The 16,794-nt window shown below is 49.6% G+C and overlaps 1 protein-coding gene across 1 annotated transcript in view; it reads left to right on the top strand.

Annotated features, from left to right (window-relative positions):
- Window positions 1–16,794, top strand: part of C7 (complement C7) — a 42,198-nt gene that overhangs the window by 21,135 nt on the left and 4,269 nt on the right. Inside the window, exons 13-17 of the mRNA XM_083576074.1 lie at window positions 757–844; window positions 1,846–1,978; window positions 4,228–4,419; window positions 9,433–9,529; window positions 10,705–10,889. Of these exons, the coding sequence (XP_083432200.1) occupies window positions 757–844; window positions 1,846–1,978; window positions 4,228–4,419; window positions 9,433–9,529; window positions 10,705–10,889 (695 nt within the window). The remainder of the gene's footprint in view (window positions 1–756; window positions 845–1,845; window positions 1,979–4,227; window positions 4,420–9,432; window positions 9,530–10,704; window positions 10,890–16,794) is intronic.

The raw sequence follows: 16,794 nt of genomic DNA on the forward strand, positions 1-16,794 counted from the left end.
GACAGCACATCCATCACACTGAATATGCCTATTGGCTTTTAATGGTATTTCAATTGCTTCTTTTATTTCTTATGTTGTATTACAGACATTCTGTGTTGATTTTGCCACACATCCTACCATTTTTACTTTGTGCTCATAAAGTAGTATGAATAATTATAAAACAACATGGAGGCAGGGAGACCCACTTTTGGTGCTGGGTGCAAGATGGGTGAATGGCTTGGAGTTCTGAAACCACCACAAATGTCTACCAAGTGCTTAAGATGAAACTTTTCAGTGCCTTCAACAAATGGTTTGGGAGGACCTGAAATGGCAACATTGCAGAAATTGGGCAAGCACAGTTCTGAATGGAAAATCCAGTTGTACGATCAGGATATAAACACTTTTTTAAAATTGCAATTTTTCAATCTCATTAGAGAATTATTCGTGAGCTGGAAAAAGTATTTATTATTTGTGACCTGGAAAAAGTTAGCTCAAACTAACTTTTTTTCATGCAAGGATTTGGAGCATTTCATTTAGGCTGGGACAAGAAAGAGACAAAAGTCAGTGGGCATCCATAAGCTGCTTTTTCTCCATGGGTGTGTTTGTGGCCCTCTCCAGATGCTGATAATTTAAATTTGATAAAAGCTTAGTGGCCTTGCAGAAGCAGAAACAGACACCTCTGAGAAGTAAAGTGTTTTGAAATGAAAGGTGACAAATCTCTTGAACTCTGAAATAAATTATAATCATGTTTTTTCCCCAAAATGTTTTGCTTTATAGTTCAATAGAACCACACTGCTTTGATGTGTCTACACTGGGCACAGAATCCTGCCCGCCACCTCCTCCCTTGGAAAATGGATATGTGCAAGTAAGTGAAGCACAATGGAATGCCGTCCTTATGCAGGTTCTCTGCATAGATAAGAGTAGTAAAATTTAGGTTGCAGTTCTGTGCACCTCTAAGGTAGCCCATGCGGTAACCTCCAGATGTTGTGGAACTATAATTTCCATCAGCCAGCATGGGCAGCAGTCAGGGCTGATAGGAGCTGTAATAATCCAAACAGGACCTGAAGGCCACCTGGAATTCCCACTTGCCCAGGACTAAGCCCCATTGAACTCAGTGGAACTTAACTTCTGAGTCCATATGTTTGTACTTTGATTGTACTACAGTGGTACCTCGGGTTACAGACACTTCAGGTTACAGATGCTTCAGGTTACAGACTCCGCTAACCCAGAAATAGTACCTCGGGTTAAGAACTTTGCTTCAGGATGAGAACAGAAATTGTGCTCCGGTGGTGCGGCAGCAGCAGGAGGCCCCATTAGCTAAAGTGGTACCTCAGGTTAAGAACAGTTTCAGGTTAAGAATAGACCTCCAGAATGAATTAAGTTCTTAACCCGAGGTACTACTGAACAGTGGTATCTCTGGTTACATACGCTTCAGGTTACAGACTCCGCTAACCCAGAAATAGTGCTTCAGGTTAAGAACTTTGCTTCAGGATAAGAACAGAAATTGGGCTCCTGCGGCGCGGTGGCAGCAGGAGGCCCCATTAGCTAAAGTGGTGCTTCAGGTTAAGAACAGTTTCAGGTTAAGTACGGACCTCCAGAACGAATTAAGTTCTTAACCCGAGGTACCACTGTATATGGATTTCATATATGGATTTCATTGCTGGTTCACTGGTTTATTTAGGCAGTAAGCAAGTTTACCTAGGCAGAAATATCCATGTCCTGGGCCACGATGCTGATCATTCAAAAATGCAAACAAATAATTCTATAACGCTGTATATTTTGAATAATTACGTCAGAATTCTTCAAGCATGTAAGAATAGAGAGGCATCCTTCCACTCAGTGATCCTCAATTTTTCTACTTTTTAGGATGCCGATTCATCCTATCCTGTGGGGAAGAGCATCATTTACACCTGCAATAACGGATATGCTGTTGTGGGGGAGCCAGTGGTGACCTGTGGCGAAGGCTTGAGGTGGACCGTTGGAGAGATGAGCTGCCAGAGTATGTATCTGTAAGCCTGGCTGCAAAGTTCAATTCACTATTTACATTTGCGTGCCCAGGCAGAGACCCCCTGACCCCAGGCGACACTCGGGTGGAATAATGACTCGTGACAACGTGTTATGGGATTAAAATTTGCCACAACTTTATTAAACTTTCAGATGTAGGAAGACCTTGCCTTAGGCATTGGTCGTTTATCCCTCCCAGTCCCCGGCCCAGTCCCCCCCTCAACACAACCCCTTTAACGGGGAATGCTGGGATCGCTGCTGCGGGGGGCGTGTGCAGTGGCGTAGCGTGGGGGGTGCAGGGGGGGCCGGCCGCACCGGGCGCAACATCTGGGGTTAGGGCAAATCCATGGGTTAGGGGGCACAAATCCATGGGTTAGGGGGCGCAAATCCACGGGTTAGGGGGCGCAAATTACTTGCCTTGCCCCGGGTGCTGACAACCCACGCTACGCCACTGGGCGTGTGTCACCACTTTACACCCCCCCCCCAATTTAGGTAAGATAGACTAAAGGATTCCACCCAAGACCTTTAACTGCCAAAGTTGTGACGTTTTGCTACAGGGAAGGCAAAAGCTGCCAATGCAGGGAAATTCCTTCCCGGTCCTTCAACAGCAACCATTGTAAGACTGTAGCAGTGCCTTGATGAGCTATGCAGAACTGGCTAAATTGACATACAAACTGCGGGACAAGGACAACTGTGACTTTAAGGAAGAATGGGAGCTTTTTACAAATTATCTAAAAAGATAGCAAAATGAACTGGACTCCTTGGCAGGTTTTGAATAAACATGCACAAATTTATTGGTTGATAACATGATAGACGGATAACTTAAGGATACATATAATTTTATAACATGCAGAGAACAATATATGCTGAGAAATGAGAGAGAGGAGCTGAGGGAAGTCTTGAGGGGGGAGGGAGGGTTTGAAGGGGGGAAAGGGTGAAATAATGAATATGATATGTTTTGACAGTGTGCATGTTGAAATTGTTAATAAAAACATTAATATAAAAAATAAAAAAGACTGTAGCAGTGCCTGCATACCTGTAAAGAAGTAGTTAAAGGTAAAGGGACCCCTGACCATTAGGTCCAGTCATGGCCAACTCTGGGGTTGCGGCGCTCATCTCGCTTTATTGGCCGAGGGAGCCAGCATACAGCTTCCGGGTCATGTGGCCAGCATGACTAACCCGCTTCTGGCGAACCAGAGCAGTGCACGGAAACGCCGTTTACCTTCCCGCCGGAGCGGTACCTATTTATCTACTTGCACTTTGACGTGCTTTCGAACTGCTAGGTTGGCAGGAACAGGGACCGAGCAACGGGAGCTCACCCCGTCGCGGGGATTTGAAGCGCCAACCTTCTGATCGGCAAGTCCTAGGCTCTGTTGTTTAACCCACAGCGCCACCCGCGTCCCTAAAGAAGAAGTTAACCTGCAATAAAAGGCCTAAACGAAAGGCAGGAAGGCTGAGTGAAGCTCTGGAGCTGACTAAGAGCTCCCATGTAGGCTCCGCCCCCCTTTATGTTTAAAGAGCGGACCCAATCCTTAGTGTTCCGCTCACCTGGCTCTGCCTCCGCAGTCACGATTGGCTCTTTGAACGGAGGTTTGGCGGGAACCTCAGGGTTTGTGACTTGGGGTCGTGGTCCAGGAGCGCTCCGCCGGGAGTCATGTAGGACCGGGGTGCTGTGCGTGGGCACGAAAAGGGCGCCCTCCATTTGGGGAGCGGTCATTCTATGCCAGGAAAAGGACACCGTTCTTAAATTTCTGTCATGCAGCTGTTCATGACCATTGCCGAAGGAGATGAGGAAAGGGAGTAACAATAGTGTGGTGTAGTGGTTAAGAGCAGTAGATTTGTAATCTGCTGAACTGGGTTCGATTCCCCGCTCCTCCACATGCAGCTGCTGGGTGACCTTGGGCCAGTCACACTTCTCTGAAGTCTCTCAGCCCCACTCACCTCTGTGCGGGAGGAAGGGAAAGGAAAGTCTTAGCCGCTTTGAGACTCCTTCGGGTAGTGATAAAGTGGGATATCAAATCCAAACTCCTCTTCTTCTTCTTCTAGGTGACTGCTGAGAGGGAGCATTTGTTTGCACCTCACAGCCCTCAAGGGCTAGGGATACAAATGTGTTTTCATTCTTCCCTCCCTCTGGATATAGTCCTGACACAGCTCTCCCTTGCCCAGTTTATCTTTGGGGCAGGGCCTTAATGTTCACCCTAATGAACCAGCCCCCACAACTTGGTTCTCCTCTTTATTCCCTAGAAACGGCTTGTGTCTTGCCTGCGTTGGAAGGAGGACTGAGTGCGGACCCAGTGAAACCATTGTATCAGATCGGAGAGAAGGTAAAGCTGTCATGCCCAGAAGACACGCAGTTGGAAGGAGCAGCTGTCCTTTTGTGCGAGCCCACCCTGAAGTGGTCTCCTAACATCAACAATATCCAGTGCCGGAGGAGAGGTATGTAGATCTAGGACTTTTTTTTTGGGTCCACTTGTAGCCTGATCTTTCTTTGGAAACTTCAGAGCAGCGCCTGTGGACCTCCAGAGAAGCATTCCACTGTCCAAACTTAACTGAGCATGTTAAGACCAGATCAGTTTTAGCCATTTAACAACACCCTGCACCGCAAAAGCTATTCACTGGGTGCAGAGACATTAACTGGATTTCAGAGAATCTTCTCCCATTTGAAGGAAGGCAAGCCTTGTCACTTTTGCCTGTGTGGGATCAGTGTTGTTTTTCTAGAAAAAGAGGTGCCAGAACTCACTGTGAACAGCTCCTTTGTTCTCTTAGAATGGCAATGGTGCTCACCTGAGAGGTGCTGGAACTGAGTAATAATAATAATAATAATAATAATAATAATAATAATAATAATAATAATTATTATTATTATTATTATTATTATTATTATAACCCACCCATCTGGCTGGGCTTCCCCAGCCACTCTGGGCGACTTCCAACAAAATATTAAAATACAGTGATCCATCAAACATTCAAAGCTTCCCTAAACAAGGCTGCTTTCAGATGTCTTCTAAAAGTCTGGTAGTGTGGTGTAGTGGTTAAGAGCGGTAGTCACGTAATCTGGGGAACCGGGTTCACGTCTCCGCTACTCCACCTGCAGCTGCTGGGTGACCTTGGGCCAGTCACACTTCTTTGAAGTCTCTCAGCCCCACTCACCTCACAGAGTGTTTGTTGTGGGGGAGGAAGGGAAAGGAGAATGTTAGCCGCTTTGAGACTCCTGAAGGGGAGTGAAAGGCGGGATATCAAATCCAAACTCTTCTTCTTCTCTTCTTTGACATCTGGTGGGAAGGCGTCCCACAGGGCGGATGCCACTACCAAGAAGGCCCTCTGCCTGGTTCCCTGTAACTTGGCTTCTTGCAGTGAGGGAACCACCAGAAGGCCCTCGGCGCTGGACCTCAGTGTCCGGGCAGAATGATGGGGGTGGAGACGCTCCTTCAGGTATACTGGACCAAGACCGTTTAGGGCTTTAAAGATCAGCATCAACACTTTGAGTTGTGCTCAGAAATGTACTGTTCCTTTGAGTTCCCCCTGAAAAAAGCCCTGGGTGGGATGATGATGATGATGATGATAATAATAATAATAATAATAATAATAATAATAATAATAATAATAATGATGATGATGATGATGCCACCAATTTGGAGTCAGCTGGTAGGCTTAACTCCTCTCTTCCCCTCATTTTCAATGGGAGAAGGTTGAGTTTCAGAGCACTATAGTGGGCACTTGCTGCAGCTTCCAAGGGTCCAGGGGAACTACATTTCCTCTGCTTCCCAGCATTACTAAATTGTGCAGCAACAATGCACCATAGCACCCATGTCCTCAGTCCCAGCTATGGCATTCCTTGGATGCCCCCGCCCCCGACAATCCATGCTTCTTTTCACTGGTAAGTTGCACAGTGTGAGAGGAGGAGGATGGGGAGAACGCCAGAGAATGATGCAGCACAGAATGGGGGAGGTGTATGATGGATTGATGGATTGATTAAATTTCTATACCACCCTTCCTCTGAAGATCCCAGGGCAGTTCACAACATAAAAATACAAAATGAAAACACAAAATACAGAATAAAATGAGAACAAAAACAAACCAGTGACACCCCCCCCAAACACATTTAAAAGGCCATAAAAAGTCCAGTCAGCCCAAGGCCTGGTTATGGAGAAGCATTTTTCACCTAAAGATATGTAACAAAGGCACCAGGCAAACCTCCTTAGGGAGAACATTCCACAAATGGGGAGCCACTGCAGAAAAGGCCCGTTATCATGTTGCCACCCTCTAGAACTCTCACCAAGAAGATGGGCCTCAGATGATGATCGCAGGGTCCAGGTCAATTCATACGGGGATAAGCAGTCCTTGAAGTAGAAGAAGAGTTTGGATTTGATATCCCGCTTTATCACTACCCAAAGGAGTCTCAAAGCGGCTAACATTCTCCTTTCCCTTCCTCCCCCACAACAAGCACTCTGTGAGATGAGTGGGGCTGAGAGACTTCAAAGAAGTGTGACTAGCCCAAGGTCACCCCGCAGCTGCATGTGGAGGAGCGGAAACGCAAACCCAGTTCACCAGATTACGAGACTACCGCTCTTAACCACTACACCACACTGGCTCTTTTGCGGTCCTAAGCTGTTTAAGGTTTTATAGGTCAAAACCAACACTTTGAATTGGGCCGAGAAATTAATTGGCAGCCAGTGCAGTTGGGCCAGGATGCAATATGTTTAAACCATCTTGGCCACTGAATTCTGCACCAGCTGAAGCTTCTGAACTTCTAACTCAGCGCTAAAGCCCCTGCTTTGGATGCAAAAGTTCCCAGGAAGGACTCCAGCTTGAAAACAGCTTCTGCCATTCAGTGTCAATGATACTGAAGCCAATGGACTGACTCTGTATGAGACAGCTCCCTCTGTTTCCAGTTATGGATCCAGTTCAGAAGGTTTGGGATTCAATTCAAAAGTATATTAGGAGGAAGAGATACCTATAATTTGGCTCCAAACTTCCCTTCCCTTCCTCATTTTGGAATTTGCCCCATGACTGCTGCTATATCAGGATTAGCCAACGTGATGCCCTCCAGATGCTGTTGGACTACAACTCCCATCAGCCCCTGCCAGCATAGCTAATGATCATGAATGATGGGAGTTGTAGTGCAGCAACAACTGGAGGGCACTGCGTTGGCTACTCCTGTGCTAGATGGTTAAACTCAGCCCAAGGTTGTCAGTTGTTAACCCTTTCAGTACTGTGTGGGCAGAGAGAAGCATCAGTGATGAAGAAAGAGAATGCCTTTTTTAAAAAAAGTTCACAAAAGAAATGAGTTGCCTTAAAACAGGTATATTAAAAATGAATGGGCTGCATTAACTGTGTTTGTGAGAGCTTCTAAAGTAAACATAATTGGCCTTTTTGAGTCACGGTACTGTGAAGGGAAAAAAATCAATAGATTTCCCCCTCATTGTAAAACCAGAGGGAAAAGACAGGTCTAGTCGCTCCAGAGGCTGCAAACGGGGAGGTTTTTAATTATGTTTTGATGGATTGGGATTACATTTCAAGTAGAAATAACTCAGGACCGGAGGTTCAGTAACAGAAAAGGCCACAAACAGGCCAGTCGTCAAGCATCAAATTTGTGCAGTTTCTTTTCCTGGTCCTTTGGTGGTTGTTCTTCTGTATTGCTATGTGTGCCCCCAATCTCCAAGAAATCTCAGGGGTGGGGACTCAGCACGCATCTCTTCTTGGAGCAAAGGTCACCGGAGTCTTATGGCGTCTTTCTGATAGATGGTTTTGTTTACAGGCTGAGCGTAGGCTAGAAGGTGCACAGCATTAGCATTCGCAGCCGATCTTCCTGTCCCATCAGGTTTCTAGCAGGGCCGCCAGTGCCATTTCTTTGGATTCTTGCAGAAAGCAAATCAGACCACTGTTTGTTTTGAGCTGGCTGGTTGTTCTTCTTCCCCACTTGCTCCCAGCCCAGGGAAAGAGAGGGAAACTGAGGCCCCATTCCCAAACGGCTTTCCTTCCAGCAAAGCCCACCGACTGAGAGGAACCTAGAACGCTGCCTTATAGCGAGTCAGACCATTGGCTCCATCTCATTCATTGTGTTGATTTGCAACTGGGCCAAGCTCAAGGTGTTACTATCAGTATATAAAGGCCTTAAAAACCAGGGGGCCAGTTTACCTGTGAGATCACCTTGCCCCATATGCGCCCCCTCAGCCGCTTCGATCAGCGGAATTGACACAGGTACCACATAACACCCTTTCCACATTTGCGAGAATTCAATCTTTTAGTGTGGTTGCAGCTACCCTTTGAAACTCCCTGCCTATGGATATCAGGCAGGCACCTTCACTGTGCTCTTTTTGGCACCTGCTGATAACACAACTTGAAGGAGCATCTCCACCCCCGTCGTTCTGCCTGGACACTGAGGTCCAGCTCTGAGGGCCTCCTGGCGGTTCCCTCCCTGTGAGAATTGAGGTTACAGGGAACCAGGCAGAGGGCCTTCTCAGTAGTGGCACCTGCCCTGTGGAACGCCCTCCCATCAGATGTCAAGGAAATAAGCAACTATCTAACTTTTAGAAGACATCTGAAGGCACCCCTGTTTAGGGAAGTTTATACTGTTTAATGCTGTATTGTGTTTTAATATTCAGTTGGGAGCCACCCAGAGTGGCTGGGGAAACCCAGCCAGATGGGTGGGGTATTATTATTATTATTATTATTATTATTATTATTATTATTATTATTATTATACTATTGTTTTGACAAGCCTGTCAAGAGATGTAGGAAGTTGATGTGCATTTCGGTCTGCTTTTTAGTCTATTGTTGTTTTAACTTTTCAAAAGTTTTGCACCAATTTTTGTTTCCTCAGTGATCATTTTATTGTTTTAACTCATTAGTAAACTGTTTTTGGTCAGGGGTCCCTTTACCTTTACCTTTAAACTGCTTTTAGGTGCTTTTTTTTTTTTTAACAATCAAGCAGTGTATAAATTTTATGAAATAAATAAAAGATATCATTGTCTATGCTGACTGCCAGCAGCTCTCCAGGGTTTTAAGCAGGGGTCATACTCCCAGCCCAAATTTGGAGATTGAACCTGAGTCCTTCTGCATGCAAAGCAGATGTCCTGCTGCTGAAATGTGGCCCTTCCTGCCAAACCCACATAGCACTTGGATGGTCTCGACGTCTTACCGAACACGGTAACAGAGTTAAAAGGGCAGCGTTCGAAATTAGCCAGGCGCCAGGCTCATTTTGTGACTGGGGATTGTCAGGAGGGGAGAGCGTTTCAAGAAGCCTTATCACCGTGTATGGCTGCGGAGACTCGATAATAAGTTTGCTGCTGCTGGCACTGAGATCGCGGGAGAGGAAATGCCTCGCCACCTAACTCTAGAGAAAACAAAGCAGGAAGGAACATTGTCGGCTCTGCCAGGGCTATCAAGATAATCTCTGGCCGGTCTGCTCATTCCATTCTAGATCGTCTGTTTCTTCTTTCTCCTCAGTTCCCAGCACAGATACTGGGCCAGCTGCCCCAGAATGCCAGCCATGGGAGAAAGCCCAAGAGGCAAAATGTGTGTGTAAGATGCCGTATGAATGTGGGTGAGTAGCCATAGGTATCTCATTTCTCTTACAAAGCTAAACCCTCCAAGGGCATGAGCCCATGACGGATTAGAAAGCTTTGGAGAAATAAAGCGAGCTTTGCTAGCAATAAAATACCGTTTTCTCAGCCCTGTCCCACTTTAGTCCGTTTCATCTTTTTACCTGCCTTGATGGAGCTGTCGTTTGGTATTAGTAGAGATATAGCTTGGCTAAAAGAACAGAAAGGGGAAAGAGGGCTTTGGTTGTGTAAAATAGGGAGAGAAAAGGAGACAAAAACATATATTCTGGAGATTTGGAAGTGTGGCAGCGAGTTACCTTAGATCCTGCAGGGACCTTTTTCTAACAAAGGCAAGTGAGCATGTGAAATAAAAATGGATGGTTTTTATTTGGGGGATGCTAGTCAGATAAGTAATAAGTAATTTGATTCCCTTTTTCCGCTGAAGCTTCGGAGAATTCGTCCTGTGATACTGGCAATCTCTGTCAAGTAATATATGCCCAACCTGACATTCTTCTTTTAAGTTTATTCCTGAGGGCCCCTCCAGACTGCTGGGTGTATTTTTTGTGTGGGTATATTCTGCAACATGTCATTGACGGGTTTATACTGAACTGTCCACACATCATTATTTTGCTGTGTGGACTGTAGAGAATTCTGGTTGACAGGAAGCATCTGGCTTTGCGGGTCACAAATTGTGCAGGCTGCCCCCGTAAAGCAGGTATAGGTAACCTGTCACCTTTCAGTTTTTGTTGGGCTACAACTCCCATCATGCTGGTTGGTGCAGACTTAGGACAGGGCCTTTCCAGTGGTGGTCAGGAGGGATTTGAAAACACCCATGTTTACTCAGGCATTTGGTGACTGAAGAATACTGTTCCTGCCAACCCTGGGATCATGGTTTTTAACCACAACTGCTTTTAGGGTGTTTTAACTTGTAGGTTTTTAATTCTTTTCAGAATATTTTAACTGTTTTGAAATGTTTTTGCTTTGTTGGTTTCTAGAATATGTTCCATTTACGAGGTATAAATTCAAAAAAGTAAAATAAATCCCTCACCATTTGCCACGCTTGTTGGGGCTGATGGGAGTTGGTGTCAAACAACAACTTGGAAGGCCGCAGATTCCCCAACCCTGCTGTAAATTTCAGCCCCCTGTCAATAGTGTGATTTCCTGCTTTTCCTCCCAGCTCTTCCCTGGACATCTGTGCTACAGACCAAAGAACCAAGAGAAGCACGTGGCTAACCATCTGCAAGCTACATGCATTGGAGTGCATGGGCAGGCAGTATGCTTTGGTCAGCAAGGAAACCTGCAGGACTCCTGCTGCATCCACAAGACCTTGTGGCTCATGCCAGCTGTGGGAGACATGTCATGGTAAGAGGTTTCCCCAACATCCTTCCCCATCCAAATTCCCGACCACATAGTTCAATTTGTGGGTGCACTTGCTCCCCACCCCACCGCGGTACTTCTAAATGCGATTTACTGGGAATAGCATGGAACGAGCTTGGATTAAAGAAAAAAATATGTGGTTGACCTTCTAGATTTAGTGCAGAGTTATCTTAGGGTTGGGACGTGGGTGGTGCTGTGGGTTAAACCACAGAGCCTAGGGCTTGCCGATCAGAAGGTCAGCGGTTCGAATCCCCGTGATGGGGTGAGCTCCCGTTGCTCGGTCCCTGCTCCTGTCAACCTAGCAGTTCGAAAGCACATCAAAGTGCAAGTAGATAAATAGGTATCGCTCCAGCGGGAAGGTGAACGGCATTTCCGTGCGCTGCTCTGGTTTGCCAGAAGCAGCTTAGTCATGCTGGCCACATGACCCAGAAGCTGTACGCCGGCTCCCTCGGCCAGTAAAGCGAGATGAGCGCCGCAACCCCAGAGCCGTCCATGACTGGACCTAATGGTCAGGGGTCCCTTTACCGTTACTATCTTAGGGTTACCCTCCCTAGATTTAGCTGGGGCATTTCCTGTGTTTCTGGCAAAGAGCTTCAGAACTATGGAGAAGGAAAATTAGGATTTGTTTCCAGAGATGAGAGCAAAGGTTAGCAGTAGGAGGAAGTTTACAATGGTAGTCTTCAAACTTACTTTTCTCATTGATTTGCTTGATGAGGAATACCAATACACCCACACTGCAGGGTTCTAGGGAACATTCTTTGAACCAAACTACAAATTATGTTCACTGTATAGAAGGGGGTGTTTTTCATTTAAAACGCTTTGATGAGTAAAACTTACCCAAGGCTGAACAACTTACTGAGCAGCAGATAAAATACAGCTTACAACAATTTTAACACATGAGCTATTGCTGCTCCGATTGTATATTTTATCTTTATGAACTCTGTTTTTATTGTTGTCAGAGCTACCCTAGGTCCCAGCTCACTAAGGACCAACGCTGCTTCGTTGTTAAGTATAAAAGTCTTTATTGAAGTTCAGTTTCACTTCCAGAGCCGCAGCGCGCAGCCCCACGTCCAAAGTCTCAGACCACTGATGCTCCGTCTGAGTCTCCTCCCCCTTGACACCAATTTAATAGTCTAGCCTTGCTCCACCTTCTCCGCTGCTCCTTCCTCCTCTGGGTCCGCCTGCCCGCCGGGGTTCCGCCCTTTCTAGCCTCTTCTCCCGCTGATTCCCCTGAGCCTTCTCCCTCCCTCCGGCGGGCTTTAGGAGCTGGTTCCCCATCCGGGTCTCCTGCTGTTCCGCGCGCCTGCACATTTGAACTTGGCGCGCACGCCCAGCCAGCAGCTTTCCTCCTGACCGTTCCACTGCTGCTGTCACTGCTTCCCCCATCGGGGGGGCTAGCTGCAACTGACCTCCCCTCCGTTGGAGGTGTGGTCAGCCCTGACTCCCTCTCTGGAGGAGACACTGCTCCTGACACATGTGACTCCTCCCCCCCACTACGCTCTGGTGGGGAAACTGGTCCTGATCCTCCACTGCTGCTTTGGGGTTCCCCTCTGGCTCCTTGTTTCTGGTGCGTCCCCCCTGGGACCCCCCTTGCCCTGACCATCGGCGCCCCCTTCTGGGAATCTTCTGATTCGCTGGAGAAGCTCATGGAATCTCTCGGGCCACTGTCATACTCCCCTACGCTGCCCTCGGATTCTTCCCCTTCGCTCTCCCAATCCTCTCTCCCCAGTGCTCCTGCTCCTGATTCCCTGACATCCATCCCCCCCTCGAAGCCCCCCCTTCCCCCCTCCCCCTCTTCGGGTGTGGGTTCCGGGTGCTCCAGTCCAGTGGGTGTGAGTGCGGGATACCATTCTTCCCCCCTGGTGTGTAGCCGGTCCACTGCATCCGGCCCAACCGCAACTGGCTCGTCGACGTCGATTTCCTCTGCTTCCATCTCTCTGCTGATGTGCTCGAATCCAGGATCCTCCCCCAACACGTCCATGTCCTCCCCTCCCCCGGGTACCTCTGGTGAGACTGCTTGCAAAGGTCCCCGCAGCAACTCCCTGCGCCACCCCACCTCCGGTTGAGTGTCCCACCAATAGGAGCGGTCTGTGGCAAACCCCGAGAGAGACCCCTCCGAGGAGCTAGTGTCCGGCGTCGTCTCTTCAGCTGATGAAAAACCCTGGAACGTACTGGCTGACAGAGTGGGTGTGAAGAGCCAGTCGTCGAAATACTCTGCCGGCATAGGTCTGTGTGGGAAGAGTGCATGGAACTCGTCTTTAAGATAGTGCTCCTCCACGGCATAGCACGGTACCCACCTGTTAGCGCTGGCTGGGGTACCTTCCCTGGCGAGGAGGTATTCCACCCCCTCTTCCCCCCACCTCGAGTCCAAAATCTCCGTGACCTCGTTGAGTGGCGTCGCCCTCCGTGACCCCTCCCTCTTCGGAGATTCGTTAAGTGGGTCTGGCACGTTCCCTGTCGCCTGAAACCTGTGGGGTTCCCTGTAGGGCGTGAGCACTGACCTATGAAAGACTGGGTGCATTCTGGAGCCCTCCGGGAGTGTCAACCGGAAGGCCACTGGATTGATTTGCGCCGCGACCTGGTAAGGTCCCAGCTGCTTGTGCTTGAGCTTCCTCTTAGCTAGCGTCCTGGCCGGCACTGCCTGGGCTGCTAACCAGACCCAGTCCCCCACCCGGATGTCCTCCCCGACCCTCCTGTGCTTGTCTGCCTGCATTTTGTAGGCGTGTTTCGCCAGTTCCAATTGCCTGCGGAGTTGCTCGTGGACCTCCTGTAACTCTGCTGCTAAGTGCTCTGCTCCCCTTGGCTCCCCCTCCCCCTTCGTCTCTAACCCCGGGAAAGTTCTGGGATGCCGCCCATTATTGGCGAAGAACGGTGTCACTCCTGTAGACCCGTGCTTCGTGTTGTTGTAGGCAAACTCGGCCAGCGGTAGGTAGTCCACCCAGGTCGAGGGTTGTTGATTGGCGTAGCATCGCAGGTACTGCTGCATGATGGCGTTGACCCTCTCCGCTTGTCCGTTGGTCTGCGGGTGTCGTGCCGACGCTAAGTTGATTTTGACGTTCAGGATGCCCAGCAGCTTCTGCCAGAAGCTCGAGATGAATTGGCGACCCCGGTCGGACAGGATGGACCGTGGCAGGCCGTGAGCTTTGAACACGTGGTCTATGAACAGCTTGGCGGTCTGTTCCGCTGTGGCCACCTTCGCGCACGGAATAAAGTGCGCCATCTTGGTGAACATGTCTACGACCACGAGCACCGCTGTTTTGCCTCGCGAGCTGGGCAGATCTGTGACAAAGTCCAGGGCCACTTTCTCCCACGGTTCGAGCGGCGTCTGCAGGGGTTCTAGTAGACCCGCCGGCTTCCTGTGTACTGGCTTGGCCCTTTGGCAGGTGTCACACCTGGAGACGTAATCCGCGACTTCTCCCCTCACCTTGGGCCACCAAAAGTCTCTGGTTACTAATTCCGCCGTCTTGTCCTTGCCGAAGTGCCCAGCGCTGGGCACGTCGTGTAGCTGCTGCAAGACTTTCGCGCGGAGGTCGTCTCCGGGCACGTAGAGAGCCCCTCTGCGGATGAGCAGTCCGTCTTGTATCTGGAACTCGTCGTCCTTCGCTGTGCCTTTTCGCACCTCCTCCATCTTGGATTGTGCGAACGAATCCGTCTGCAGCGCTCGACGCACCGCGTCCAGGTCCACGGCAGCTGAAGCGCACGCCCACGCTTTCGGTGCGAAAATGTGCTTGGCCGCCACCGGCGCCGCTTCCTCGAGATACTGCGGCTTCCTGGATAGTGCATCTGCCATGACGTTGTTGTCTCCCGGGATGTATTCTATCCGGAAATCGAAATCCGCAAAGAACTCCGCCCAGCGAATGTGTCTCTGGTTCAGGAACCGCGCCGTGCGCCAGTACTCCAGGTTCTTATGGTCCGTGCAGACTTGCACTGTGTGTCTGGCTCCGACGAGGAAGTGCCGCCACGCCTTGAAAGCTGCATGAATGGCCAGCAACTCCCTGTCCCAGATGGTGTAGTTCTGTTCCGCCTTGCTGAGTTTCCTGGAGTAGAATGCGCACGGCCTCCATTCCCCTTGCGGATCTTGCTGCAACAGGACGGCCCCCACCGCTCTGTCCGAGGCGTCCGTCTCAACCCTCATTGGTCTGCTGGGGTTTACATGTAGCAGCTGTTCTTCGGACGCGAAGAGACGCTTGAGTCTCCGAAAGGACTGCTCCGCCTGGTCCGTCCAGGTGAACTTCTTCTTCTTGGAGCTGAGGGTGTCCGTGATGGCCGCCGTCTCCTTCGCGAACCCTTTGATGAACTTGCGATAAAAGTTGGCGAAGCCGACGAACTTCTGGACCTCCTTCCGATTGCGCGGGCTCTTCCAGTCCAACACCGCGCGGACCTTGGTGCTGTCCATGGCGAGTCCCTTGTCGGACAGCTTGTAGCCCAGGAAATCCACCTCCGTCATGTCGAACTGGCACTTCTCTAGTTTGGCGTAAAGTCTGTGCTCCCGTAGCCTCTGCAGGACCTCCTTGACGTCCCTCTCGTGAACCTCCTGCGATTCCGAGAAGACCAGGATGTCGTCCAGGAAGCAAACGCACTTCTTGTAGAGGAGTCCCGCTAACACGTGATGCATGAAAGCTTGGAAGGTATGGGAGCCATTTTGCAGACCAAAAGGCATTACGCGATATTCATAGGTGCCTAAAGGTGTAAACATGGCTGTCTTCCACTCATCGCCCTCCCGCATGCGTATAAGGTTGTACGCCCCTCGTAGATCCAACTTGGTGAAGATCCGTCCCTTCCTCACCGTCGCGAGCAGGTCGTCGATCTTGGGCATGGGGAATGCTGCGGGCTTTGTTTTGGAATTTATGAGCCTATAATCAACTATGAGCCTGCGTTGGGGCGTGTCCTTCTTCTTCACGAAAAACACGGGACTGCCCCCCACTGCTTTAGATTCTTGGATGAACCCCCGCTTCAAGTTGTGATCTATGAACTCCCTGAGTTCTTGCAGTTCGTCTTCAGACATGGAATACAGTTTCCCAGTCGGCAGCGTCGCTCCCGGCAGGAGGTCAATCTTGCAGTCGTAAGGCCTGTGGGGAGGCAGGTTATCCGCTTCCCTCTCGCAGAAGACCTCCAAAAACTCCTTGTACTTGTTGGGTACCGCTTGCACCATGCCTAGGTGTAACTGCGGTTCATCCTCTTGCCCCTCCTCCTCCTGGCGGGTCTGGATGCAGTGTTCTGCGCAGTAGGAGGAGCAGAAGGTCAATTGCCGCTGGTACCATGCTAATGCCGGGCTGTGCCTATCCAGCCAACTCATACCCAACACTATGGGCGTGTCTGACAGGTGGGTGACGTTGAAGCTGATGACTTCGCGGTGGTTTCCAATATGCATCACCATCGGTGGTGTTTGCTGTACCACCTCTCCTCCAAGTAGCTTCCTGCCATCGACCGTGACGACGTTTAGGGGCATCGTGGCTGGCATGAGTGCTATGCGATGTTGCTTGATAAAGTCCACTCCTATAAAGTCTGCGTTGCTCCCAGAGTCAATGGTTATTGGTACTTGCATGGTGTGCCCAGTGGGCAACTGGAGCGATGCGGTGAGTTGCACCACTGGTTTGGGTGGGAGGGGGTCTGTGGGCTGTAAAATCTCTGGGGACTGCTTCACTGACTTGCCTGGTTGGGCCCCAGTGGCTCTGTTTCCAACCAGGCGTCTTCTTCCCCCTGCGGCTGCTTCGGCTGCTGACTTGTTCCCTTTACTGTTGCTGAGGCTGCAGTGTGCTTCTGGAGCCTCTGGGGACACTCTTTGGCCATGTGCTGAGCACTGTCGCAGATGTAGCACTTCCTGGTCCCTCTAGGAGCCTTCGCCTTGACTGCTCCCGGTGTTTGGGCTCTGCTGGCAGTCTGAGCCCTG

This window comes from Podarcis filfolensis (assembly GCF_964270895.1).
Source record: "Podarcis filfolensis genome assembly, chromosome: 11".
NCBI classification, from domain to species: Eukaryota; Metazoa; Chordata; class Lepidosauria; order Squamata; family Lacertidae; genus Podarcis; species Podarcis filfolensis.